Genomic DNA, 27,543 nt, shown 5'->3' with positions numbered 1-27,543 from the left:
GAGCATTGTGGAAGAACTAAGAGAAGCAGGAAGGACCTAATGCTCCCGAGTAGCCACTACTGGGAGTGTTCTGTTCAGAGTTCCACCCTGAGATCAAATCCACAAACCCTGGCACCTCCACTGAAGACCAAACAGATGTGGAGTAATCTGAGAGCAAAAGAAGCAGCCTTACAATAATAAGGTAGTGAGGCTGAAGGAGAAATAGGAAAAAGGTTTAGCCAACTCAGGAAAATCTGATGGTGCAAAGGAGACAGATGTTGCCTAAAAAACGGAAGATGAAGAGGATAACAGGAGGAAGAAGGGGGTTGAGAAAGAGGAGGATAGAGAAATAAACTTGAGTATCTAACTCCACATGAATTCCAGAGTAGGGAAAAATACAACAAACTTCTTTGAGATGGCTCTGCCCTCATTAGATTTAATTATAAAATTCGAATATAATCATATTGCAGTTTCTAGAAGTGTACTAGAAATTTTAAGTAATTTACATGAAGTAGCCAAGGTCGTTATTAGTACCCTGAAACTGTATCAAAGTTGTATATATTTCCAAATATTTTAAAAGACGTTTTTCTCACTCTGTGCATCTTGCTTAGCCTAGTAAAGGCATTTAAATATGTTCATGGTGTTTTTTAAGTGGTGTTAACTATGGTTATTGGCTAGAAATCCTGCTTTATCAACTGTACGTACTTATACCTTATAGAATGAATAAGTAGGCAGCCAGGCTGGGAAGTGTGAGGCAGTGAACAAGCTACCTTTTGGAGGGGTTAGAGCTTTGGGTCTGTGCTGTGAGGCTAGACCCATTGATGCCGCATGCTGATGTTATTATAGTTGTTTGTTTGTTTATAAATTTATTTATTTATTTTGGCTGCATTGGGTCTTCATTGCTGCGTGTGGGCTTTCTTTTTAGTTGCAGTGATCCAGGGCTACTCTTCGTTGCGGTGTTCTGGCCTCTCATTAAGGTGGCTTCTCTTGTTGCGGCGCATGGGCTCTAGGTGCGTGGGCTTCAGCAGTTGTCGCACATGGGCTCAGCAGTTGTGGCTCACGGGCTCTAGAGCACAGACTCAGTAGTTGTGGCACACGGGCTTAGCTGCTCCGTGGCATGTGGGATCTTCCCCAGACCGGGGCTCGAACCCACGTCCCCTGCATTGGCACCACTGCACCACCGGGGAAGCCCTATAGTTGTTTTTATATATACGTATTTGCCATGCCATCAGCTGCCATTCTTAGTGTGGAAAGGGGAAAGTTCCTATGAGAAGTGTGTGATTTTTTTTTTATTCAATGGGATAGTTTTAAACAAACTAGACAACTTCATCTGCAGCAAAGTGAAGAGTCCTGCAGCAAAGTCCAGAAAGCTTTGCTACTTAAACATACAATATACAACATTCTGCTATTTTTTATGTTTATAATGATGAAATGTTTTTTGAAAAAAAAATAGGCCATGTTTAAAATCTATTCAAATAAAGCATAAATATTTTAGTGTTTGAAAGCTTAGAAGTCAAAATTCAATTTATTTTAGAAATGCTCCAAGTTTACTAATTTAGGATTAGGGAAGACCAAAAACTTCTAAATAAGATAAATATGATCCTCCCTTGGGAACTGAGCTAAAAAAATCAACACACAATGGGAAACATCTGAATTCTCTCAGGCCCAGAAGACTAATTAGGTAGCTTAATCTATCAACACACTGATAATAATAATAATGCTTTGGCAGGAAAAAATGTGCTTAAAACAAAAATAAACTATCAAGAGGGGGCAAACTTCCTAATGTGTGTTCAGCACTGTCCAGGAAAAAAGGGCAGTGAAGCATGAGGACCCACAATGTTTTCTACTGTAAACTAAACGGATGTTTTCTACTACAAGGCCTGATGAAAAATCTCTCATGCCTACCCAGTTCCCATTATTTTAATTCCGTGTTTACCAGGCAACCTTCTAAACATTAATTCAGTTTCCTAGAAAGCTTAATAGAGGTCCACAATCCCTTACTTGCAATTCTGAAGTCAAAGAAGTTTCAAAAAACAAAAGCTGTTTCAGAACTCATCTGGTAGCAAATCCGGACCTAAATGGATTATGTGAAGCATTTATTTACTCTGCTTAATATGAACAGTCAAAAGCTTTAATGCAGAAATATTAATGTACTTGATTACAGGGTACCACTCCAGATCCCACAGGGGTGTGTCTTAAAATTCAATCATACTCCTTGTTACCTTTCTAAAATTTAAAAAATTCTAAATTCTGAGACACCTCTGAAAGAAGTGTCCCTGGATCTAAATATGAATATTCTGACTCCTGGAAAAGGAGAGCCCTCTTCATCGGCCCCCACTCCCCAACCCATAGAAATCAGCATTCTAGCTTATACTTCAGTATTACATAAATTTAGTTAGTGTGAATCTGAAGTCAATATTCGATCATCTCTGAGTATGCTGATAAAGTCCAATTCCAAATGTACAAGATCAATTACCAGAACTTACAATGACAATCTTGGGTGGCACAAACCTACCTAGAATCTCCTTCCTAAGCCTGCTGGTTTCCAAGCCACCTTCCATCCTCTCTCTGTCTCACTCGCCAGAAGACAAACCAACAGTTAACCAATTTCCTCTGCCAGTCCTAATACACTGTCAGCCTTCATGCAACCTTCTACAATACTTAGAAAAAGGTAAAAAATTAAAATAGATTTCTAACAGTTATTAAGTAGTAACTTAATTTTCATTAAATGAAGTTATTGGAGAATTATTACTATTTAAGTATGATCTCTAAGAAATTAACATGAGAAGATTCTTCACGTTGCTTAAAAAGACTTAAAACTATACCAGATAGATGGCCCTGATGACTCTTTTCTGATCTCAGTTTAGAGCCCTAAAGATTCTAAATTCTAAATATGTCTTCTAGTGGTTAAGGAAAAAACAGTAACTAGATAAAGTTTAATTTTTAATCCACACATGTTTATTCTTTCCCAGCAATGCTTTGTAGTTTTCAGTGTACAGGTCTGAACATCCTTTGTCTGAATTTTCCCTAAGCATTTCATATTTTTTGATGGTAAGTGATATTTAAAAAGTTTAATTTCCAAGTTTTCACTGCTAGTATATAAAAGTACAATTAATTTTTATATACTGACCATGTATCATACAACCTTGCTAAACTGACTTATTAAATTCCAGAAGTTTTTTAGTAGATTACATCAAATTGTCTACATAATCATATCTCCTGTGAATAAAGGCAGTTTTATTTCTTTCTTTTCAATCTGGATACCTTTTATTTCTTCTCTTATTTCAGTGGCCATTTACAATACTGAATAAAAAAGTCTACACATTTACATTGTTTTAATTTTACAAAACTCAGCAAGAAATAATTAAGATATATAGCTGACATTATTTATTAAACATGAAGAAGTCTAAGTTTAACCTACAAAATTTAAAGAGCAAAATTAGGAACTATATTTATAAGGTGCTAGTTGACTCAATGTATGCGTTTTCTTGTGCTTTGTGACACAAGATTGGTAACAAAAATGCTGAGCATATCCAACTGCATCGTTTAAAATCACATTTATTGGCTTTCTTATAATTACGAAAGTAGCACATGATCTCGAATTCTGAGGTACAAGGAAGAAAATTATAATCATCCTTAATCCCAGCACCCAAAGATAAACACTGTTTATTTTTAATTGTATCATGAGCAGTTTTCTATACCATTAATTCTTCTGAAACACCATTACTAAGAGCTGCATACTAACCCATCCATCATATGGCTATGTTATAATTTCATTCTTCTGCCATCACTGGACATCTATACTGATTTAAATTTTTCAGTATTACTATATACATTCAACACAGCAGTTAAATTCATATATAAATCAGAGAATGACCCCTTGTTAGAGTCCCTTTTGCCCATTCCTGTATTAAAGCTGTTAAGTGTCTTCCCAGTCCAAGCTAAGTTCTTTTTATACTAATGCTATCAATCATCTATCACATTAATCCCAAATACATTCCATTTGCCTTTTATTTTAACTAATTTTTAATTCAGGAATTATTAACTTTATGTTAATGGTAAGCATTACAAAGAGAAATAAAATGTACTGTATTTTTATTGTCCGTGGTATTACTATGGTAACACACAACCCTAAAACTAAAAGAAGATTAAAGAGAGAAATCAGTGGTGCCAATGAAAAGTGTAAAGTGGGTTAAGCCGTTTGATATAGTTTTAACTCATCTCCTAATATAATCATATCTTAGAGGTAAAAGAGAACTTTTTGGTCCATCTGTAATTTCAAGGGTAAAATATTACTTCCCCTACTAAGACAACTGAAGCCAAAAATCACACAGGAAATATATGTGCCTGACTAGCACAACAGTTTAACAGTTACATTACAGCAACTTCTATTCTCATGTCATTAACGAAAAAAATCTTTGAGAAAGAAATGTGTCGCAATTAGCACCTTGGGATAATAAACATACAAATAAATCATTACCTAAACATTTCCTAATTATGCTAGAGGTGTATTAGGTAGAAACATGATTTAAAAAAAATCTTCCCTGTCCCTTAGGAAAAATACCAAAAATGGAAAACAAACCAAATATACAAATAAACTGTAATAAGCAAACAAGCAAAATTCAAAGAAAAAATATATAATCATTTTACATTAAACAAAAATTGAATAGTCTTTTGGAAACATTAATTTCCAAAATCCTAACTGATTTTCATGAGGCGAGAGCACAAGATTTTCATCGTACCTAGTTGTGTGGCACCAAACAAGTCATTTTACTTCTACAGGCCTTAGTTTCTTCATCTTTAAAATGAAAACACTGAGAATCCCCAGTTTGAGATGGCAGATTGGAGAAATCACAGAAGCTTATTTCTTATTTCTTCTCCCTTCCAAAACTCCACTGAACTAATAGAAAAACTTTTAAAGGAGCGATCCATAATGACTAAGAAAGGAGCCATTAGAAGCCAAGAGATTTCAGTAAGGTTCTCAAAATGGAAAGCAGGTGGAGAAGTTTAACTAATAAAACAGCCTCAGTAGAAGCAGCCACAGCTTAGAAAACAAAACAGAGAATAACAGCTGAAGATAAAGCCAAACTGCCAGAACCAACGGAACACAAACACCAGGGAGGTAAAGAAAATGAGGAGCAAGAAGCAAATCCAAGGGAGATTTACTGAAACTCTGTGATCCTAAAAGTAATTTTCTAATCAACAAGCCTACCTATATACAGAGTTCTCAGTTTCTTATTGCTTTACTTGTAAATTTGGACAGATAACAAAATTCACAAGATACCTGAAACCTGAAAGACACCAAAATAAAATGAAAAATGTCCCCAGAACAGATAAATTAAGGAATAGAAAAGAATATATTGCTCTTTATTTTAAGCCCTCCCACACTAATTTTTTTAACCACATACATACATTACTTTGGTTTTTCAAAAAAGCTGAAGAGCATTAACCTAAAAAACAAGTTTACTGAAGCAATGTGAAGCCCCTTTCAATCAATTATAATACTCCCTATGTAAAATTTCAAACATCTGTTCTTATTAAGCAACCGTAAAATAATTTATCTCATAAAATAATAGGTAAACCAGTAAAATCAATATTATGCATATATATATAATCCTTTTATTAAATTCTACGGAAAAACTTACTTCAAATTCTTAAGTCTGTGTGGTATATAGACATACACACAGCCCTACACACACACAGATCTGTTTTAGAACCATAACTAATAGCATATTAATACTACCATTCTATTACCATTATTTTAAATCTATAAATTCCAATAACTTTAGAATCACTTAAATAAAAGGACGTACCTCTGTGTTCCAGTAATATAGTATAAAGTCAACAATATTTGCAATGTTGATCAAACTATGATTTTTAAAAACATCTTAAGTTACTTTATAACATAAGCACTGTTATAACACAACTGACACCAATAAAAGTTAAGTATTTCTAAACAAAAAAATATCGTAAAAGCTTCCAAATACTTCAGAAATGAAAAAAAGAAAAAAAAGAAACATTTTATGTTCCAAGGATATACTGTTTCAAATCCTCACCTTCACCCCTTTTTCAACCATTAGTTAAGGACCACAGTACGGCTAAAATTTTTTAAATGGTAAAGCTTAATGTGGAAAACACACATGTGTAACATATCAATAAACCATCACCACCCAATAAACCGTCACAAAAACACCACACTGAGTAACATGCGGAATAAACAGTACAACTAAGAGGTTCCCAGATGACTCCCTCATACTTGGTAGATGATCCCCCACACACACAATCCATCTACTGAACAGAGAGGTAATTCATTCCTTTTCTCCCACAAACTAAAATACAAAGTTCAAATCAGGATGTTAAAAACCAACAAAGTGAGGTCCTCAAATTAGGTAAGAGAGACGTACAATTATAAAAACTGCAAAATATCCATCCAACCCTAATTATATTAAGGAAACTCTAAATATAGATGACATGCAATGTAATCATACATTTTTTTAATCTGATGATCCACTTCAAACTCATAAGATATCCCACATGAGTTACAAATGCACAGTTACATGAAATTTGAAGCATTTCCTCCTCTCAAAAATGAATACAACAAAATAAAACAAAAAAGCAAATATTATGATAAAGACTATCATACAAATCTAAAGTATGTTCCTTTGCAGAAGTAGCTTAGGAACAACTGAGTACAGAAAAAGAAAAGAACAGAACAGTTCCAGCACTACACTACTACTACCTTCATTCTCTTTAACTCCTAAATGTTAGTGGTCTATCTTTGACCACTATCTATCTAGCTTCCCCCGTTATACCCAGCCTGGGCACTTTAATTCACACCTTTGGACCATCAATTACAATTAATGAATTCCAAATCTCTATCTCCAGCCACAATCTGTCTCCTGAGTATCAGGGTAAATATATCTCAAAACATCTCCACTTGACTGTCCCACCAGAATTTTTAACACAACAATGTACCATACTGAACTCATCCTCCACCTCCTCCTCCTATATACTTATTCTGGTTATTGGTATCGTATTCCAAAACTTGAGAGTTATCCATTCTATGGCCTCCCCTCTAATTAATCCTGTATCAGTCACCAAGTCAAATCCCATTCTACCTTAAAAAGGGTAACGCAAAAGCCCATACTCTCCATCCTCAACATCTCTGTCTCGGTTCAGGCACATACATATTTGGGATTACTATATCTCTCCTAACAGTTCTCCCTACCTTCAATCTGTCTCATTCTTCAATCATTCCTTTCTATTGCTGTTAAAGTGATCTTTCTAGAATATAATTTGAATCATTTTCACCACTGCTTAAAATCTTTCAATGATTCAAAATAAAGACCTAAAATCCTTAACAGAATATCCTGTCTCTTGTCACCTCTTTAGCTTTATCTCTTCCTTATCTCCCATGTAATACACTAAATTCTAAACACATCACTGCATATCCTGGGGAAAGTCATACTGTTTCTTACCTCAATAACTCTGCATAGGTTATTCCCTCTTTCTAGAGTCTTTTTCTTGACAAGGTAACTCTGACCTGCTCAAACCTCAGCTCAGATATTACATGTGGCCTCAGCTTCCTCCATTCCCTCCTTGCCCCTATAGCACTTCAGAGACACCTTTTCATACTATAATCGTCTATTACACTCTAAACTTGTACACCATAAAAGTAAAACACATATATTATTCATTGTGTGTCCTACAATGCCTAGCACTTTGCCTGGCAATAAGTGATCAATAACTATTTAAAGAATGTTTAAGCATTTTGCTTTTTCCAGAAACTTCCACCATAAACCTCCCCCAAGAGACACAGAGCAAAGCAGCTACTTAAGGAAAACAATGGAAACCAGGCAAGAAAGCAACAGACATAAATAAATGGGGCAAAAAAAATGAAAAATTAAACACACGGAGTCTTTTCAAAGTGGCTCCTAAGGAGCTGTGTTTCGTCTCACATTCTAACACGAAGGTCTTCTACTTGCTATTTAATTTTCAACGTTTATTCTAATTTCCCAGAAAATAGTGGTAAGAAGTTCCTCTCTCCACAACTGGGTCGGCGCAGAAAGAAAAATGGAAAGCATTACCTAAAACAGCTATTCTTCAAAACTGAGCATAGTCAGAACTTTTAAAAGTGTCATAATAAGTAAGACCCCCTGATCTACCCTGCCCCAATTCCACTTTTAACAGTTGTCCCCTAAAAGGCTCGGGAATAAGATTACAAGGGGTATTTTACTAACCAGTTATCAAACATCTCTCCCTGAACTTAACATTTTTTCTCTATGGTAAGGAATTATACAAATTCACTATTTACTCTGTAAATATGCATTTACATTTTTATCCTTAAGATAAAATGAAATACTTTCCTCTTACCTTCCCCCAAAGGTCCTTGAACAGAAATTTCCCCCGATGAATTTGCTCTAATATTTGCCAGTTTTCTGTGATCAGAAGGGAATAGATGAAAGGGAATAGGGAACTCTCTTCCCAATACTGAGTCCTCTCATATTCCTGACTCTTCCCTTCTCTTCTCCAGTGGTATCCATACCCAACTTTGCCTTTTAAAGTAAAGCAAATTCAAGTTCATAAGCAATTTTAGAAGTGTGTGAAAGAATCCTAGAGACCAAATGCCACATAGCACTAGGAGAGTTTTTTGGTTTTTTGTGGGTTTGTTTTTTTTTTTAAGCTGAACGCCTGACACCAAGTCTCCTCAGTTGATCAACACATTTTTTTTTAAACCAGTTTTTTAAAAATGTCTCTTTCCTCTAGCCTATTACCAATTTATTCTGGGTTCCTACTCTTTCCCTAAAAAGCTTCCCAGTTCTTAGGACCTCCCAAAGTGCCCTTGTTTCTTCCCAACATAGAGGTAGACTTCTTCCTGTCCTGCCACAAACTGACTTGGCTTAAAAGATGTCACTTACATTTACATACACTAATTTAGAGGTGCATATTGTAAATACTGTTATGATTTTACAGATAAGAAAATAAGACTAGGAAAGGTGACCTGACATTTAATAAATGCCGGTACCTGAGTTTGAATCCCGTTCTTCTGGCTTCAAGACCAAGTTACCATATTAAAAGAGAGCAGTCTGCAGCAGTCTGCATTTTAAGATTCAACTTCCCTGGCTCTAGGCAGCCTCACTACATCTAATACACATAATTTTTAGGCAAGTTCTAAATTTCACCGTTGTCCTAAATGTCCCTCTTGCAAGCGTACATGAGTCTACAATAAAAAATTCTGCAATTCAGTGAAAAAGTTCGGTGTTCACCCTAATGTTCACCCTGTGTTCACCCTTTATGATTTTTTTTAAAAAACAGACTTCAATAATCTCTATAGCCATCAACTTTTTAGGCTGAAGAATTGCTTACCTCAGTTCTTAAACCAACACTGCTTCATGCTTTCAAATACCTGTCGCTCTAATTGCCAATTTCATTCATTTCTTTATATTTGCAAATAACGAGGGGCAGTGCTGCATGGCTCCCAACCCCACGAAACACTCTAAATGAAACACGCTAAATATCATTTGACTTCACTCAAAAAAGGGAGGGAAAAATCAAAGGGTTAATCCCTAATGCATGTGTCTCATTAAGATTTAGTGCAATGATGCAGAGCAATTCAACAGAATAACGTGACTTGAGACTACGAAGAAACCAACTTTCACCTGACTTACCTCTGACCAGCATTTTTGCCCACCGCTTGTAATTACCCCCAGTCTTATCCGATTTGTGTTATCAGTCAACTGAGAATATTATTAAGACCCAACAAAGAGCACTGGGATTTTAAAAATAGTAATTATAGAAACAAGCCTCTAAAACTCTGAAAACTAGTAACGAGAAAACCATTAATTTATCAATAGGCGCTTGCTACGTGCAAGGCACTGGAGGAGACAAAAAAGCTGCCAAACGGTAAGCTCTTTAAGCACCTGACGGTGACTTATTCAATTTTGTAACCTCCATCCTCACCCCTCCAGCGCCTGGCAAAACTTGAACTGAACTGGACACGCTGTTGTAACGGGATGTGCTCCAGCGAGGAATCTGTGGGATAAACAGACCAGCTTGGGACGTAACTTTGGGAAGTATTGTTTGAACGGCTTTGCGCTGTTTAATTCAAACGGAACAGGCTGCCGCTGTGTTCGAGCTCGTGAGGCCCGGGGAAACCAGCCGGGTCAGGCGGCCTCTCCCAGAGACAAACCGGGACACCGCTGAGGGACCTCAAAGATCTGGGGCGAAGAAAAGGGGGCAGTTACTTGCCTCCCATTCCTGCAAGAATCGCTCGGCCTCGTCAGAACCAACGGTCTTATGTCTCCTAAATTCGTCCTTCACGTACTGGTCACCAAGGGCTTTGAGGTCTGGGGGCAGAACCCGGTGCAGCAGCAAAATGCGCCGATACAAGGCCCGGACACGCGAGACGTGCCGAACAGGCATAACTCCGAGCGTGGACCACAGGCCGCGCCTGCGCAGAGAGACCGCGCGCGCCTGCCTCTCCTTACATGCTGAGTATAAGTAACCGAAATACAAGCGGAAGAGGGCGTGCGACTTGCATCCGGTTGGGTCCGGCCTAATATCAGGACCTTCCGGAAACGCGAGGGGCAGCGGCGGGCAGAAATGGGCCGGTCCTTCTCTGAAAGGGGCGTAGCTTTCGTGGAGCGCCAGCGCAGCGACTACTTAGCGCCTGCGTCTGGGGCGGAGCGGTCGTCCACCAGGAGTCTGGCTTGGGTGCTTGTTAACCACTCCGTTACACCCCATCATCTTTTCCATTCATCTTACCCCTTTTCCTCCTGATAAAGGCTTAAGAAAGGCTCCGTCAAAATCGGACTCCTCCAGGAAGCCTTCCATGGTTGGCTAAAGACACTTCAGATGTCTTTGCAGTGTTCCTGCGTTCTGCGAGAGGGATCGGAATGGGATTAATCTCTCCATTCAGAAGCCCACCCACCCACGTACCTTGCACAGGGCTGTGCTCCTAATTTGTACCCTGAAGGCGTGGCCTGTTTCATGTAACTCAAGTGAGACCTGAGCCAGCAGGTTCCAATCCTTAGCTCATGTCAAGTTGGCTTTAGAAGAATAATTAGAGACCATTTTAAATGTATTGTGTCCAAGGTCACGATCCAGGAGATTCTGATTAAATAGTCTGAGATGAAAACGTAGAATCAGAACGTTCACAAATCTTCACCTTTTACAACGGTGATACTGAGAGTGTGACCAATCAAAGCTGGCAGCAGTTTAGCCTCGTTCTTTCTGTCCCATCACACCTTTGGACCTTCAACAAATCCTGATGGCTCCACCAACAAAATATGCAGAATTCGATCATTTCTCACTACTCCCTATTCCACAATGGTCTCTCTTTACCGGATGTTGTAGTCACTTTTTGTGTTTCTGCTTCTGCCATGATCAGCTTTGATCATGATCCACCTAAACTGTAACAGCCTCTGCTACTGGTAGTATCTGGCTGCCTTAGAAATCCTTGCTGGTTCCCATCATTCTGACCACACCTTTTTACATAGCTTTTTATTAAATTATTAATAGGTTTAAAAAAAAAAAAAACAACAGGGCTTCCCTGGTGGCGCAGTGGTTGAGAGTCCGCCTGCCGAGGCAGGGGACACGGGTTCGTGCCCCGGTCCAGGAAGATCCCACATGCCGCGGAGCGGCTGGGCCCGTGAGCCATGGCCGCTGAGCCTGAGCGCCCGGAGCCTGTGCTCCGCAACGGGAGAGGCCACGATAGTGAGAGGCCCGCGTACCGCAAAACAAAACAAAACAAAACAAAAACATGTCACTACTCTGCTCGCCAAAATCCTCCAGTGGCTTCTCATTAGAGTAAAACGCAAAGCCTCTCCGCTTCTTAGCTGTCTAAATTTTCTCCTACTGCTCTTTCCCTAGTTGGCCTATTCCAGCCACACTGGCCTTCAAAGCCCCTAATTCATCTTTGAACAGGCCAGGCACTCTTCCAACCGAGGGCCTTGGTATTTGCTCTTCCATCTGCTTGGAATGTTCTGCTTCAGGTATCTTTCTTGGCTAACACCCTTATTTCACTCAGCTCATTATTTCAGGTCTCTTTCTGATTAAGATCCTCCCTGGCAAGCATATTTGATATTGCTCCAACATCATGCTAAGAACTCCCTAAGCCCCCTCTCTGCTTTATTTTTCTCTGTAACACATACATATTTTACTTGTTTGCCTATTGCTTGCCCCCACTAGATTACAAATTCCCGGAGGGCAGGGATTTTGTGATTTTAAGGGTGTCAAGTGATTTATATGACCTGCTGGTGATGAAAGGGCAAGAATGTGGGAAAATTTATGTGATTCCCTCCGAGACCCCAGATTTTTGTTTATGCAAAGACGTCTTGAAAGACAAAAAGACACACACCCCTCTACCAAGGGCAGGGACTTAACTCATTTTAGTATTCTTTTCAGGGTCCACCGCAGTGCCTTACAAATAGTAAGCACTCTAATATTTATTACCTTGAATGGACTATTTTCCTTTTGCTGAAATTGTAGAAAAATATTTGTTTAAAAGAACACAGAACATTTTTTTAAATGGATTTAATTTGGTTTTTTGACAAACCACATTCATGGCAAGGATTGAATGGCAGCATGGTTATTTTACTTCAGGAAATCTTTTTCTAACCATACTTCATCTCTTAATATCCCTGTAAATTAAAAATTAATTTATTGTTCCAGTTTACTTTTTTTCTGGTTTCCTTTGGGGTTAAAGTACATGTATAATAAATGCTTCTTTTAGAGCCAAAGCTCTTATAAAAATGTGGGAAAAAATTCTGCCGGTAAATTAATAAAACATAATAAAAGAATTAATTCAGCATAAAGGGAGCAGAAAAGGTCCATAAAGCTTTGAGTAATCAATGCTCAAAAATGACAAATGATGGGTAAGAGAAAAGCCAAGACATAATGGTTAGAGGAGAGGAATCAAGAATAACAGTGAGAATAATGGTAGATGACCTTTATTTTTTTACAGTGGGCTGGACAATGAGTTATGTTTTGAGGACAAAATTTTCTGTTTCTTTGACCTACCAATTTAGGCTGACCGGTTTTCCTCTTGTGGTCAAAATAGCCATGAACTGAAAATAAGATCTGAGTTCTATTCCTGGCCACTAATCCAGATCAGTACACTTCATACAGGCCTTCCCTTTATCCTTCCTCCATGTAATTCATTTTCCTGTGTGTTATTCAGCAAGTCACTCAACCAATCTGCACCTCGATTTTCTCACGTGTCAAATAAATTGGGTTAGGTAATTCTCAGTACCTTTCAACTCTGCTAATCATGATTTGTCCCCAGTCCCCTCCAAAATTTTTTGTAAAAGGAGCAGCAGATATGTACCCACTCTGAAATAATTGCTTTGAAAAGATTTTTGTTTAAGAAGGGGAAACTCCTCAAAATTTGAATCAAAGCGGTCTCCATGTTTTCCTTTATGGAAGTGCAATTGACAAAGAAAAATCAGGAGGGAAAATTACTTTTGGAAATGCATTTTACTTTACTCATATTGAGTTTGCAGGGACCGCCTATGTTAAATGATGCATTGAACAAGTTGCCTAATAGTAAAAGTGCTGTTGGTCTAAGTCAGTGGTTTTCAACTTTGGCTGTATATTACAATCACCTGGGAAACTGGTTTAAAAAAACTGATAAGACCCATTCCAAACCACTTGAATCAGCATCTTTGCGAGTGGGGTGAGGCATGGCTATTGCTTAGAAACCCCTCCAAGTGATTCTAATGTGCAGCCAGGATTGATAACCAATGGTCTAAGTTTCCAACTTGGAAACACCTGGGTTCCAGGAATAGTACCCAAGTTATTGACACTGTTAAAAACTGATTACTAAATATTCCAGTCCTTCAATATTAAAGTGTTCCTGCAACAATGGGGGTAAAGATTTTGATATAGCTAAAAATATTTTAAACATAAAAGTAAAATGGGGGGATAAATTGGGAGATTGGGGTTGAAATGTACACACTACTATACATAAAATAAGTAACTAATAAGGACCTACTCTATAGCACAGGGAACTCTACTCAGTGCTCTGTAATGACCTATATGGGAAAAGAATCTAAAAAAAGAGTGGATGTGTGTATATATATATAACTGATTCACTTTGCTGTACACCTGAAACTAACAGCATTGTAAATTAACTACACTGCAATAAAGATTTTAAAAAACATAATCAAAAAGAAAGAAAAAAACAGTAAAACATCTCTGAGAAAGAGGATGTAAGAGTGAAAAATAAGTTCTATAACTCCAGGCTATATGCACAATTATCAACAGGAGGTGATTAATAACTTAAGGGCTATCTGAAGAGCTCACTCCAGAATCATCCCACTTCCCACATGCCACATCCACAGCACCACCGTGTCTCCCAGAGGACATGGTTTAAGCTTTCCAAATAAGTAATGAACATTTAGAACACAGCTTACTTATGCAAACTTGGCACTCAATAAAACTCCACAAAATCTCTATCATCTGTACTCTCCTCCAACCCAAGCCTTCCACTAGAGCTCTTGATTGTATCCCAACTCTTCTGAGAGGTAGCTTCATAATTATCCCCTCATTCTTTCTCTCACTGGCATCTTCAATTATTCTCTTCATAAGACTAGTCCATTCAGCTCATAAACATTCACAAGAACACTTCACATTAAAAAAAAAAAACCCTCCATTCTAACTCCCCCTCAAACTACCATCCTATCACCCTGCTTCCTTCGTTGGCAAACTTGAAACAAATATTTCTCCATTTCCATTCTCATTCCCTGCTTAATCCCTTTTAATCTATTGTCCCCACTACTCCTCTAAAATCACTTTCTTCAAATTCCCTAGTTATTTGCTTCTGTTCACACATCTACTCTCCCCTGACCTTCTAGAAATCTTTCCATCTTTCGGCTTCCATATGTTTGTACTGTCCAGGTGATCCACCTCTAGGGCCCCACTGTCTCTGTGTCCTTAGCTAGCTGCAGTTCTTCCTGCCTCCAAATGAGAATGCATCAGTCCAAACAAACATCGGTGTCAGTGCCCTTGTCCTGGCCAGCTGTCCTCAGCAATTGGTGATGCTCTGCTGCCCCCACCTGGCCAACCCCATTCTAACCATTTTGGAGGCCCTCGCTGGACCCTTACCTGGAAAGGGTAAGGACATCTTAACCAACTCTCACACCCACCCCGACCTCTCTACAGTTTCAACCTTCCTTGCTAAGCACTGGATAAATTCAAATTGGATATCCTGTCATTCCTTCAGAGTCTATGTCGCAAATTAAACTCATCATTTTTCTCCAAAGACCTTTCTCTCGCCACCGTTCTTAAATTTACCTAGGCTCAAGACTTAGGGTTCTGGGGCTTCCCTGGTGGCGCAGTGGTTGAGAGTGTGCCTGCTGATGCAGGGGACACGGGTTCGTGCCCCGGTCCGGGAAGATCCCACAAGCCATGGCCGCTGAGCCTGCGCGTCCGGAGCCTGCGCGTCCGGAGCCTGTGCTCCGCAACGGGAGAGGCAACAACAGTGAGAGCCCCACGTACCTCAAAAATAAAAAAAAGACTTAGGGTTCTGTAACATCTTTCACCCTCTTCATGTATCTTGTTATTGAGGAGCCCTTGTTGAGACTTCTTTTGTAAATCAGTCACTTTTTTCCCATGTCATTGACCCACCTGCCTTGACTCCATATCCCTCGTTTAAATGACTACAACAGTCTTCTGATTGGATTCCCTTTCTTCAAAATTCGAAAGATTTTTCCATTGTCTTCAGTGTGAAGTATGTGCCCCAGAATATAAAATTGTATTTAAAAAATCACATTGCAACCAAAGGCAAGACTTGCAGCTGAGCTATTACTGATCTACTTTTTCATTATAATATACATGTATAAAATTATATTTTCATTATAATATACAACTATACATTATACAATTTTCTTAAAATTGAAGGAAAAATTCTAAATGATAACTTCAGACAGAGATTTCAATTTCATAATGCCATTACACTTTTAACCTGCAGAAAGCAAAAGTAAGTAAATAAACAAATGCAAAAAGTAATTGTCTTACAAGAGAAGGCATTCCTCTCCCCACCCCCCAAATTAGAATAAGTTCACAGTATGTGTTCTTCAGGCTCACAAATTTAAAGTGACTAAATTATATTCATATACCATTAGATTCCAGCTTTACCATTTCTTAACTATGTGATCTTGGACTAGTTGTTTAAGCTTTCTGAGTCGCAAGTTTCCTTCTCTTAAAATGAGAATAATATTACGTACCTAAAAAGCTTCCTGTGTGCTTTAATGATTTGATATGTAAAAGGGATTTAGACTAGTTTGTCTGCAGCATATAGAAAGTGCGCATAGTGTTAGCAATGATGATGATGACATAAAATGATAGCCAGGGGACTTCCCTGGTGGCCCAGTGGTAAAGAATCCACCTTACAATACAGGGAACGCGGGTTCGATCCCTGGTCAGGGAACTAAGATCCCACATGCCACGGGGCAACTAAGCCCACGCACCACAACTACTGAGCTCACAAACCTCAACTAGAGCCCACGTGCTGCAAACTACAGAGCCCAGGTGCTCTAGAACCCGTGAGCCACAACTACAGAGCCCACGTGCCCTGGAGCCTGTGCACCACAACTAGACAGAAGTCCATGCACCACAACGAAGAGCCCGCATGCCACAACTGAGACCCGACGAAGCCAAAAATAAATAAATAATAAATAAATCTTTTTTCAAAATTAAAAAAAATAAAATGATAGCCAGTAAAAACTGTGAATCTTAGTTTAAGGTTTTTTAAAACTATTTCCCGCTTCAGAATACAACAATCTTAGAGGTATGAAACTTAAACTAACTGAAATGATATAATGCAATTACACTGTGACACCTAAAATTATAAACCAACATTTGTGCCTGAGCCCCTACTATACACAAGCATGATGGCTTTCCTTTGAGCAACAAGAACAGTTGCTCTTGAGGTGAGAATCTCCTGTAAATCTGGACTGTGTTTATTGATTCAAGATAAATCCTGCAGTATCTAACAGGCCCTCAGCATCAACAATGGGAACGGAACTTTTCAGTCTTGGGCTTGTGTTGTGAAATCACTTGAATTGCTATTACTCATGATGGCTGGGAATGACTAACAAATTAAAGGAAAATTAGTGTTTAGTCTCTGTCTACGATACTGTAGCCATGAGGATGAGGAAGGAGGATCATTTATCTACAGAATAAAGAGTGGGGGCTGGATAATTCTTGAAACTACATAATTCTGAACCAATAACTTCTTAAAAATTAATTTCAAGATTGCACTAAGAGTGGTTAAACAAAGAAGCATTTGTTCTTGCTTCATTAGACAAGACTTTGACAACAAAAGATGACAGTATTTCTTTAAAAATATAACAGCAATTACCATATACATATTAAATTCAGCTCAAGTTTTAGAACAAATCATAAATTTATTTTAATTACTTTGTTTAATCGAACCCCAAATGGCCTTTCAGATAGTACAATAACGTTCTTAAGCAGATGAGATTATTTTAAAATTGTTACATTCTTTCTCAAGAATGTGACAACACATGCAGCCAGTGATGAAATATCCATTTCAGTTAGATCAAATAGCGTCTATATTAACGAGAAATTTCAAAAGAAGAATGTAACTCTAGTGTTCCTTTATGGATATATGATGTGATTATAGCCTTTTTCAAAATCTGTGGCAGAATAAACATTCTATAGAGAAGCTACTTTGCCACATATAGGTATATAATACTAAAGAAAATTTTTTGTTCACAAGTACCCAATTTAAATGTATTCATAAATGAATAGTAAATCGATTTTTAATGTACTAATTATAGTCCAGAACCATTACAAATTAAATTCAGACATAATTAAAGGGGAGACTTAAAACCTTGTGCAGTGATTCTTCATTTTTATTCTATGTAGCAGACTTCTAATGAGTCCATAAAAAGGCCATTCAAGATGCCTAAGGAAGAATCTAACCTGAGCATACAGGATGTTTTCCACAGTCTTCCTGCTGGAGAACCTACATAATGTCTCAAGGAGATGAGTCTGAGGGAATTGGTGCTTCTCCAACTGTAATGTACTCACTAATCATCTGGGTATCTTATTAGAATGCAGATTCCAGTTCAGTTGGCCTGGGGATGGCCCTGAGAGTCTGTAGCTCCAGCAAGCTCCCAGGTGATGCTAATGCGGCTGGACCACTCGCTTTAAGAAGTGAGGTCCTAAAACATAATACATATCGGGAGCAAACAGAGAAAGACATCTTAGTTCCCCAAACTTCATCTTCTTGTTTAGATGTATATCGAATGTGGATATTTTGGCTGACTTGTAAACATTTAAAATTTCTCCAAATTGAAGTCCTATTTAAAATATTTGCATTGCCCTCAGAGAGAAGTGGTATGAAAAGCAAAGAGAAAGGAGAGTTATTCTTTGTCAAATAAATATATCATCTGAAAGGATAACATAAATCATTGAGAGCAGAGAAGAACAAAAATAAGGCTCAAGTATGATAACCTTGAGTGAAAGAACCAAGGCAGGAGGGAAAGGAGACTACAAAGGGAAGATGAATCAGTCCAGCCTCAGATGTATTGCCTTCAGGGGTGGGGCTCGCCCAGCCTCAGTGGATAACCTTGGTATGGGGTATGGGGGAGATTAAGTCTTAAGTACTTAAGGCTCAAAGTATTCACGAAGACCTACAGTTGCCTAATCAAACTGCTTTTATGCCTTTGGATCAGCGTTACATTACCCCACAGGGAACTTAAACACAACATAAACATGTATTTAAATGAACTTAAAAGAAAGCTCGTTGTCCCGTCTCCCGTTTTAATTAGATATGTCTTATATAAATGCAGACTCTGTGGTTTCCCTGGCAAGGCTACAGCACTAAGTAAATCCACTATAGCATTATTTTGTTTGCTTTTTTCCCCTTAATTAAGTTTTTAAAGTTTCCTTAGCTCTCTGTGTGGCTGCTTCAGCTTAGGCAGCCGGGTTTGTGGTGAAGGGTTGGGAGAGCACATACCAGCCACCTCATATCCCTCCTGGGCGCCTTATCCTACCTCCTGTGCAGCTAGATAGAAAAGCAGGAGGAAAAGGAGGGCAAAACATCCCAACTGCACAAGTAAATGCCCTTTATGGAAACCTCCTTATATCATACCTAAGAAAAGCCCATTATCTTCCTAGCATATTGACAGAGTGGGGATACTCAAAACCCTTAACGTCAAGTACGTGGACAGCCTTCCAAGGCTTATGGAAAACAAGGATACTGTCCAATTTTATAGTGTCAACGTATTAAAATATTTTGCTGGCTCCTGTGCTATCTTCACCGTAGATCTCTGGCCTGGAGGCTCCCTCGACAAGCCAATTTCAGAGGCTGTAATCATGTCTTAGCAAAATAACCAACAAGGGGGCAATCAATACACAGGCCTCTAACATCTTTTGTGCAAGCCTTAGTGAGGAAGGCAAGGTCTGACTAATGGTCACACGCTGAACAGCTGCCTGATTACAAGGCTGAATGGCCTCAAAACGTTGTGAGGTTTTTGCCTGCCTTTTTGTTTTGGATTTTGTTTTTAGTTTAACATTAATTCGACTTTAAATGAATGCTGCTAAAATGGAGAGCAAAGAGGAGCACAGGTATAATACGACGTGTGTGTGTTGACACAGCAGTCTCCAAATGTGTGATTAAGCTAATGGTGACTCACATAAAATATAGGTATATGTTTACATATCTTTTTTATGTTTTCAGACTAGAGCAGAGAAGACAATAAATCCATATAGTATTCTTTAATTTATGCTTCTGTTCTTCAGGTTATATACTTGGTTTAAATAAATGACAATTTATATATGAACAAAGATATACATAGGAAAAAGACTGGAAGGAATATACCTACATGTTGGAAGTGATTACCTTTGAAAAGTGAAATGAGAGGTGATTCTTTTTATTTTTTATGTGTTTCTTCTCTCCTCCCTCCCCAAATTTCTGAGCTGTTTAAAAGAAAAGCAAACAAACAAAGAAGACTATACTACAAGCAGAAGCATAATTAACGATTCTTCTTATTGATACTTGTTTCCACAGCTATTTTACATAGGTTACTTAATTCAGTCATTCAACGCAATTTATTAAGAATCTCCCATGTCCCAGAGACTGTGCTTGGCACTGCAATGCACTAATATACATACAGTACATGTGTTTATCAAACAAATATTAGCCAAATCCTTTTCATTGACCTATGGAAGGGTGCTAGAAATGCAGGCTCCAAGTTACACCTGGATCCTTACTCTCCACCTTTTCTTAACGTCACTGAGAGTAGACTTACTCTGACTAAGCAAACGTTTTTTAATCACTTTGTTTTGATCTTTAGTGAAAGTAATGTCACTTGATGTTTGCAGCGGAACCGCCTTCAACCCTGAAGGCACAAGTGCGCAGGCCTCACATCTGTCTTTTTGTGGCTCTGTGCTAAGAACAGCAACGGCACAGCAGCTCCCACACCCCCTCGAGGCAGAGGCAGGCTTGGGGAGATGTCTACTCCTCTCCCTTCTGAAGACACTCATCTTAGGAAGCCCCAAAGAAAGCTCTGTGAGAGCAGGCTCATCAAACAGAATAAACAAAAACTGATTAAACACTCAAAGACCAAAGTCTGGAAAAGATGCTTAGCTAGTTAAATATAGATCTCTTCAAAATGAAACTTTTGTGTACGCCCCCAGGTTCCAGAAGAAACCACTGTGATTAACAACTTCCAGCTAACATTTAAATTCCAATGTAGCTAAGTGGTGTGCCTGCACTGTCTAGGTGTAGCGTGTTATTTAAAAACATCTTTTGTCAAGCCCAGCCTGTTGCTTTCCACAACAGACAGCATATTAGAAAGATTCTTGACTGGGCACTCACAGTCCTTCATACACTGATCCCAGCCCTTGTTCCTCACACTCTGTGTCTGCATGACCTTTCTCTCCAGTCAACTGTCATAACTAGTTAGTCCTAGAACATGCCTCTCATTTTCCCTTTTTCGTCTCTTAATCTCAAAAGACTTCCTTTCTTTTCTCTATTTTATCCATTCTCCAGGTGACATTTACTTCTTCAGTAAACTTCTTAAGAGGACTTCAACCTCCAGAAGGCCCTCTATCCTTGGACTCCATTGTGCTTCTCTCTATAGAACTCATTAGGCCATGAGTGGGACTAAGGGGGCAGATGGTTGCAATTGGGTGAGGCTGTCGATCCCCAGTCTACACACTCTTAGAGCATCTTCTCTCTCCAGCTCCTTACTGTTGCTTTGGCTTTCTTGTCTTTGGCCTGCATAAGGCAGCCCATCTAATAGCGAGCTTAGATGGATCTTCAGTGGGCCATAGGGTTCTTTTGTGTTACAGAGCACACGAAGAGTAACCAAAGAAATGTTAAATCATCATTTTATAACCTCGTGCCTCTTTAACTTTTCAAGATTGAGTCTACGCAAGTAGACTTCATGTTCTTTGGAGACAAGTATCATCTCATACTCCTTTTATCTCTCAGGTTCCCAAGGCAATGCTCTGCATTATCTTTGGTGCTCCGCAGATTAGTGTTTCTTTATGTTTTTATTCAATACTATCAATGACAAAGTGGTCCCCTAGAAATACCACAAAGCAAAATACCCATGACATTTTTCACAGAACTAGAACAAATAACCGTAAAATTTATATGGAACCATAAGAGACCCGGAATTGCCAAAGCAATCCTGAGGAAAAAGATCAAAGCTGGAGTCATAACCCTCCCAGACTTCAGCCAATACTACAAAGCTACAGTAATCAAAACAGTATGGTACTGGCACAAAAATAGACATATGGACCAATGGAACAGAATAGAGAGACCAGAAATAAACACGCCTATGGACAATTAATCTTCGACAAAGGAGGCAAGAATATACAATGGGGAAAAGAGAGTCTCTCCAGCAAGTGGTGTTGGGAAAGTTGGACAGCTGCATGTAAATCAAGGAAGATAGAACACACCCTCACACCATACACAAAAATAAACTCAAAATGGCTCAAAGACTTAAATACAAGACAAGACACCATAAAACTCCTAGAAGAGAACATAGGCAAAATGTTCTCTGACGTAAATCATAGCAATATTTTCTTAGGTCAGTCTCCCAAGGCAAAAATAAACAAATGTGACTCAATCAAACTTATAAGCTTTTGCACAGCAAAGGAAACCTGAAACAAAACGAAAAGGCAACCTACAGACTGGGAGAAAATATTTGCAAATGATGTGACCAAGGGCTTAATTTCCAAAATATACAAACAGCTCCTACAAGTCAATAACCAGAAAAAAACCAAACAACCCAATCAAAAAATGGGCAGAAGACCTAAATAGACATTTCTCCAAAGAAGACATACAGATAGCCAGGAGGCACATGAAAAGATGCTCATCATCACTAATTATTAGAGAAATGCAAATCAAAACTACAATGAGGTACTACCTCACACCAGTCAGAATGTCCATCATTAAAACATCTACAAATAATAAATGTTGCAGAGGGTGTGGAGAAAAGGGAGCCCTCTCACACTGTTGGTGGGAATGTAAACTGGTACAGCCACTATGGAGAACAGTATGGAGGTTCCTAAAAAAAACTAAAAATAGAATTGCCATATGATCCAGCAATCCTAATCCTGGGCATATATCCAGACAAAACTATAATTCTAAAAGATACATTACCCCAATGTTTATAGCAGCACTATTTACAATAGCCAAGACATGGAAACAGCCTAAATGTCCATTGACAGATGAATGGATAAAGAAGATATGGTACATATATACAACGGACTATTACCCAGCTATTAAAAAGAATAAAATAATGCCATTTGCAGCAACATGGATGGACCTAGAGATTATCATACTAAGCGAAGTAAGTCAGAAAGAGAAAGACAAATACCATATGATATCACTTACACGTAGAATCTAAAACATCTACAAAACAAAAACAGACTCAAAGATATGGAGAACAGACTTGTGGTTGCCAAGGGAGGGGAAGGGAGGGCAAGGGAAGCATTACGAGTTTGGGATTAGCAGAAGCAAACTATTATACATAGAATGGATAAACAACAAGGTCCTACTGTACAGCACAGGGAACTATATTCAATATCCTGTGATAAACTGTAATGGAAAAGAATATTTAAAAGAATACATATATGTTTAACTGAGTCACTTTGCTGTACAGCAGAAATTAACACAACATTGTATATCAACTATACTTCAATAAAATTAAAAAAAAAAAGAAATACCACAAAGTAAAAACTGTCCCTTGTAAATCTGGAGCTGATCAGCTATCTGGCTCCATTCCTTTTGGACCCTCAGTCAGACCCCTTTTATAATCTGGATATTCTGCAAATATACTCAGACTAGATATGGTTGCAGTGGCTCAGATGAGAGTGAAGGGGGCACAAGATCATCATTGTAATCATACCTTCTACCAGCATTTCTATGTGGACTCTGTAACTCCATGATAACTTTGTGGCAGAGACTATTTAATGTCCCTGATACTATCCTCACATCTCCCTTTTAGAAATAGAAATCTCACATTTTAACTGAACCCATGGCTGCCAAGCTGGCATCATACTGTCTAGTTCTCCTTGTACCTAGGGAGAGGCATATGACTAAATTCCAACCAGGATACAATCTCAGATATAGCTCCCACCCAGTTTGCTGAAACACTTGTGTTGAAGCCCTGAGATGCCACATTAAGAAGTTCTACCTTTCAGCTGCCATGCGGTGAGAAAGCCCAAACTAAACCTACAAAGAGAGTCCACAAGGAAAGGCCTCTAGGACTATAGGAAGAGAGAGATGACTGGCCAGCTTCCAGGTGTTCTAGTCGTCTACTATTCCAGCTCCAACCACTGTCTAACTATAATTAGATGAGAGATTCTGAGACAGAACTACCTAGCTGAGCCCTTCTTGAATTGTTGTCCCATAAAAACCACAAAATATTATAAAATATGCTGTTATTTTAAGCCACCAAGCTTTGGGGTAGTTTGTTACACGGCACAGATAACTAGAACAGTCACCCAAGTACAGAGCTCACTACCCAGTTTTGCTGGGGCCATGAGGGAAAAGGAGTTTTTCCGGCCAGAGGCCTTGCTCCCTGAGAATTTTAGCATACAGACCACAGGGTTTGGAGGTAAGAGTCTTAGTCTTTCCCCTTTGCCCCAACTTGCCTGAAAAGGATGAGTTTAAGCAATTCACCTGAGTTTTTGGATTCCACAGACTCTTCTACAAAGAGCCTATGTGGCTTTTAGGAAGGCCGTGAGGGTCAACAGGACACAGAAGGAACAATCCTCCCAAGGCAAGTGCTCAGTAACTGTCACCTGTGGCTTGATATCCTCATGCCCGCTCATCTTCATGAAAATCTATGAAGAAGCTGAAGCTGCATGACATAGATAACAATTTGATGAGCAGATTTCCTCTAGTGCATCTCCACAGACTCAGTAGAGCCAATGGACTCCAGGTCAATGTCAGTTACCTTCTGACTTGTTAAATTACAGATGAAAGGCACTAGCCCTTCCATGATTTGCAGAGGGGAATGCTGCTTCCCATCCTAAATCTCTCTTCCGTAACTCCACAGGGGGAGGCCCCATTGCTTTTCAATGGGAGGAACAGTAGAAAAAGTCTTCTCTAAGTGGCCTCTTTTTCTGGGCTTTGCTCTCTGTGAGATCTCAGAGAACACATGTGGTCAGCATCATTTCTTCCAGCACCACAGCTCTTTTCAAAATTCCTTCTTGGGCAGCCAGCACATCTCTTACAATCCCCCTGGAAATAGCTTTTCCCTGAGAATAATCGCCCTGGCAATGAGGCAGGAAAGAACACATTACAGTGTCCCAGGAAAGCCCTAAGGCCATCATTTAATGGCAATCCTAGCATGGTATGGTGACCACTAAAGGAAAATAATGCTTTACTACAGAAATCAGGGTCTGTGGCTTCTCAGCATGGGTGGCCAGCCAACCAGGTGGGCAGCAACTGCGGACACAGTCCTTAACATAGGATACTTCTAATGTTCAATGGTTAAAGGAAAATACTGAAAATTAATTATTTTTACTATATATTTCAGTATTTATCCTGCCTGCAACCAGACAGAAGCAGAACCAGAAATAGCTGCTACCCTAAAAGCTAAAATTGAGACTATTTTCTGAAAAATATATGTCTATACTTCTACACATATGCAAAATGAATTGTTTAATCATTGTAATTTTTGAGTGAAACTCTTAAGCAAGCTACTTATTAATAGTAAGGTGAGCCAAGCTCAATATTTTTGAAAAAAGAAAGCTGGGCACAGATCATTGATATTGCACTACTTACGATTCTGGAAATGTAACTAAATACTTACGTTGAAATCGATTTTGATTGCATCAGTATAACTGATAACATCCCATAGAAAGGTATAAATTTAGAAGAACAGGCTGTATTTCATAGGCTATGTTTTCGGTAATATTTTTCTCATCTTTCGATCTGTTCCCACAAGCCCATTTTTGCCAGAGCAGGAACACAAAGAAATTCTGTTTCTGGCTTCAATTTTTAAAAATCTAAAGTGAAGCAAAACTCAATTCTGAAGACTACTTTGCCTCTCACTTTTAAAAATATTAAAAATACTAATTATTGGACATATGAAAAGATATATGCTTTTGAAAAGATTAATAGATTCAAAGCAATTTTTAAATCAGTCTTTTTCCTACTATTATAATTTTTAAGTGTTTCAGGCTTTTTAATGGAAGCTTTCAGAGCTGTATCCTGAGTCATTTAATTTCTGTTAACAGATCTGTCCTGGCTTCTCATTGGCATTTATTCCTGTGCCACCCACGTAGAACTCCAAATGTGGATCCAACGACTGCTGAGCTGTGAACACTCTATTTGTGTAATTCTGCCAATGACCACCCTTAAACCTCAGAAGAATCAAAGGAAAGCAAAGATATGCTGAAATGTTAAACACACACACACACACACACACACACACACACCAATTTTGAGGACACAAACAAGAATGTGAGTTCTTCTATACTGCACCCTGTCAAATAGGGCTCCTAAGGGTCAGGACCACCAATGTACAGTTTTTAGCTGTGAAGGGCATGATCTGTGGCAAAGCTGTATATGCATCTGTACCAGCCTGCCCAGTGCTCCACACAGAAACCAAGACTAACCACAGCTGAAAGAGGAAACCTTCATTTGGTGCAAAGAATAGGTGAATTGTGAGCCCTGGGTCAAAATACCTTCTTTTACCTTTCTCTGTCCTTAAATAGGATTTGTGTCTGTGTGCGTGTGTGTGTGTGTGCACACGCACACACATGCTTTGTACCTTAAATCACAATAAAAAGACATCAGACAGTAAGGCTCAGCATATATGGATTGGGCAAAAGCTAAACAAAAAGAATCTATAGTAGTCATTTGAACCTTAACTACCAACTTTCTTGCCAACATCACTAACACTAAAACCTTTGTTTCATTTTGATTTCAATTTGCAATTTCAGTTTTATTCAGTGCTCTAAATTAAAGTGAGGGTAACATCAGTTAATTATAAGTTAATTTTGGCATAATCTGGAATAAATTAGAAGATTGCTTCGTTCCCATAAATATATTGTAATCATAAATTGAGACTTTAGACTCTGAAGGGTGCTTTGAAATTATTTCCTGTCTAAACCTCTCATTTTAGAGATAAAAAAATATATATATGGAGTTCCATTGTGATTAAGTGACGTGCCCAAGGTCATACAGCTAATTAAATGTTGAGTAAGAACTAGATTCCATGTCTCCAGCTTCCCCATCTGCTGTTAGTTTTTTCTATTACACCTCAACTTTTGATTAGTCATAGTAAGAGGTAGCAGTGAGCTGGATTAAACAAAATAGCAAATAAACTCCGTGCCCCTTCCTTGTTCCTGGGCTCCTTGAAAATGGGGTTTTTTAGATTTGTTTGTTTATTTAATTATTTTTATATCCTCCATAGTATCTAACACAGTATAGGTTTTCAGCAAAAACGTGTTGAGTTAAATAAGCACTGAATAATTGGGGGAAATCAACTGAGATATCTTTCGAGGAGCAGCAAATTAGGTTAACATTAGCATTACAGATGGTGAAGGAAGTCTGCCAGAGAGATGGAGAATAACGGGGGAAGCTGGTCTGGAATTTACATTTTCCATTTCTATACCACAAAGAATACACTTCATGGAGGTAGCAGAGATTTAACAGGAAAATACAAATAGCAGTATTATTTATATTATGTGAATAAGCCATTCCTTTTTCTCATTATCCTCCTCAAGTTGCTAATGAATCATATTCTAACACGTATAACTCTCACAGTTTGTTCTTATTTCTCAGATATAACTTAAGTCATCTCCCCATTGTGTATAGTACAACTAGTTCTGAGCTTATGAAGATTCAAAGTAGGTTGCTAACTTAACTTGTAGCAGAAGGGGTATCATACATTATAAAAAGCATTTGAGCTGGAATTTGGAGACGTGGTTTCTAGTCCTGAACGTGTCAATAATAAGCTGTGTTACTCTAGACCAGTAGTGCAAACCCACTTCTCCTATCTTCCTTCCAGCTTTTTTTTTTTTTAAACATCTTTATTGGAGTATAATTGCTTTACAATG

General features: G+C 38.5%; 1 protein-coding gene across 2 annotated transcripts in view; it reads right to left on the bottom strand.

The window, feature by feature from the left end:
• The window catches only part of SDHAF3 (succinate dehydrogenase complex assembly factor 3), an 82,631-nt gene extending 72,151 nt beyond the window's left edge, over window positions 1-10,480 (bottom strand). The window contains exons 1-2 of one of the 2 annotated variants that reach the window (XM_027102500.1): window positions 10,228-10,337; window positions 8,353-8,534 (exon numbers count right to left, since the gene is read on the bottom strand). In XM_027102500.1, the coding sequence (XP_026958301.1) occupies window positions 8,353-8,534; window positions 10,228-10,234 (189 nt within the window). In that variant the 5' untranslated portion in view covers window positions 10,235-10,337. Of the gene's footprint in view, window positions 1-8,352; window positions 8,535-10,227 lie in introns of both variants that reach the window. The other variant, XM_027102501.1, reaches the window with a different exon arrangement.
• Between the last annotated feature and the right edge of the window lie 17,063 nt (window positions 10,481-27,543).

This window comes from Aethalodelphis obliquidens, unplaced genomic scaffold (assembly GCF_003676395.1).
Source record: "Aethalodelphis obliquidens isolate GAN/ISIS:26980383/991018 unplaced genomic scaffold, ASM367639v1 scaffold5, whole genome shotgun sequence".
Classification (NCBI taxonomy): Eukaryota; Metazoa; Chordata; class Mammalia; order Artiodactyla; family Delphinidae; genus Aethalodelphis; species Aethalodelphis obliquidens.
The sequence above is the reverse complement of the archived record's forward strand: the minus strand, read 5'-3'. Positions and strand labels throughout refer to the sequence as shown.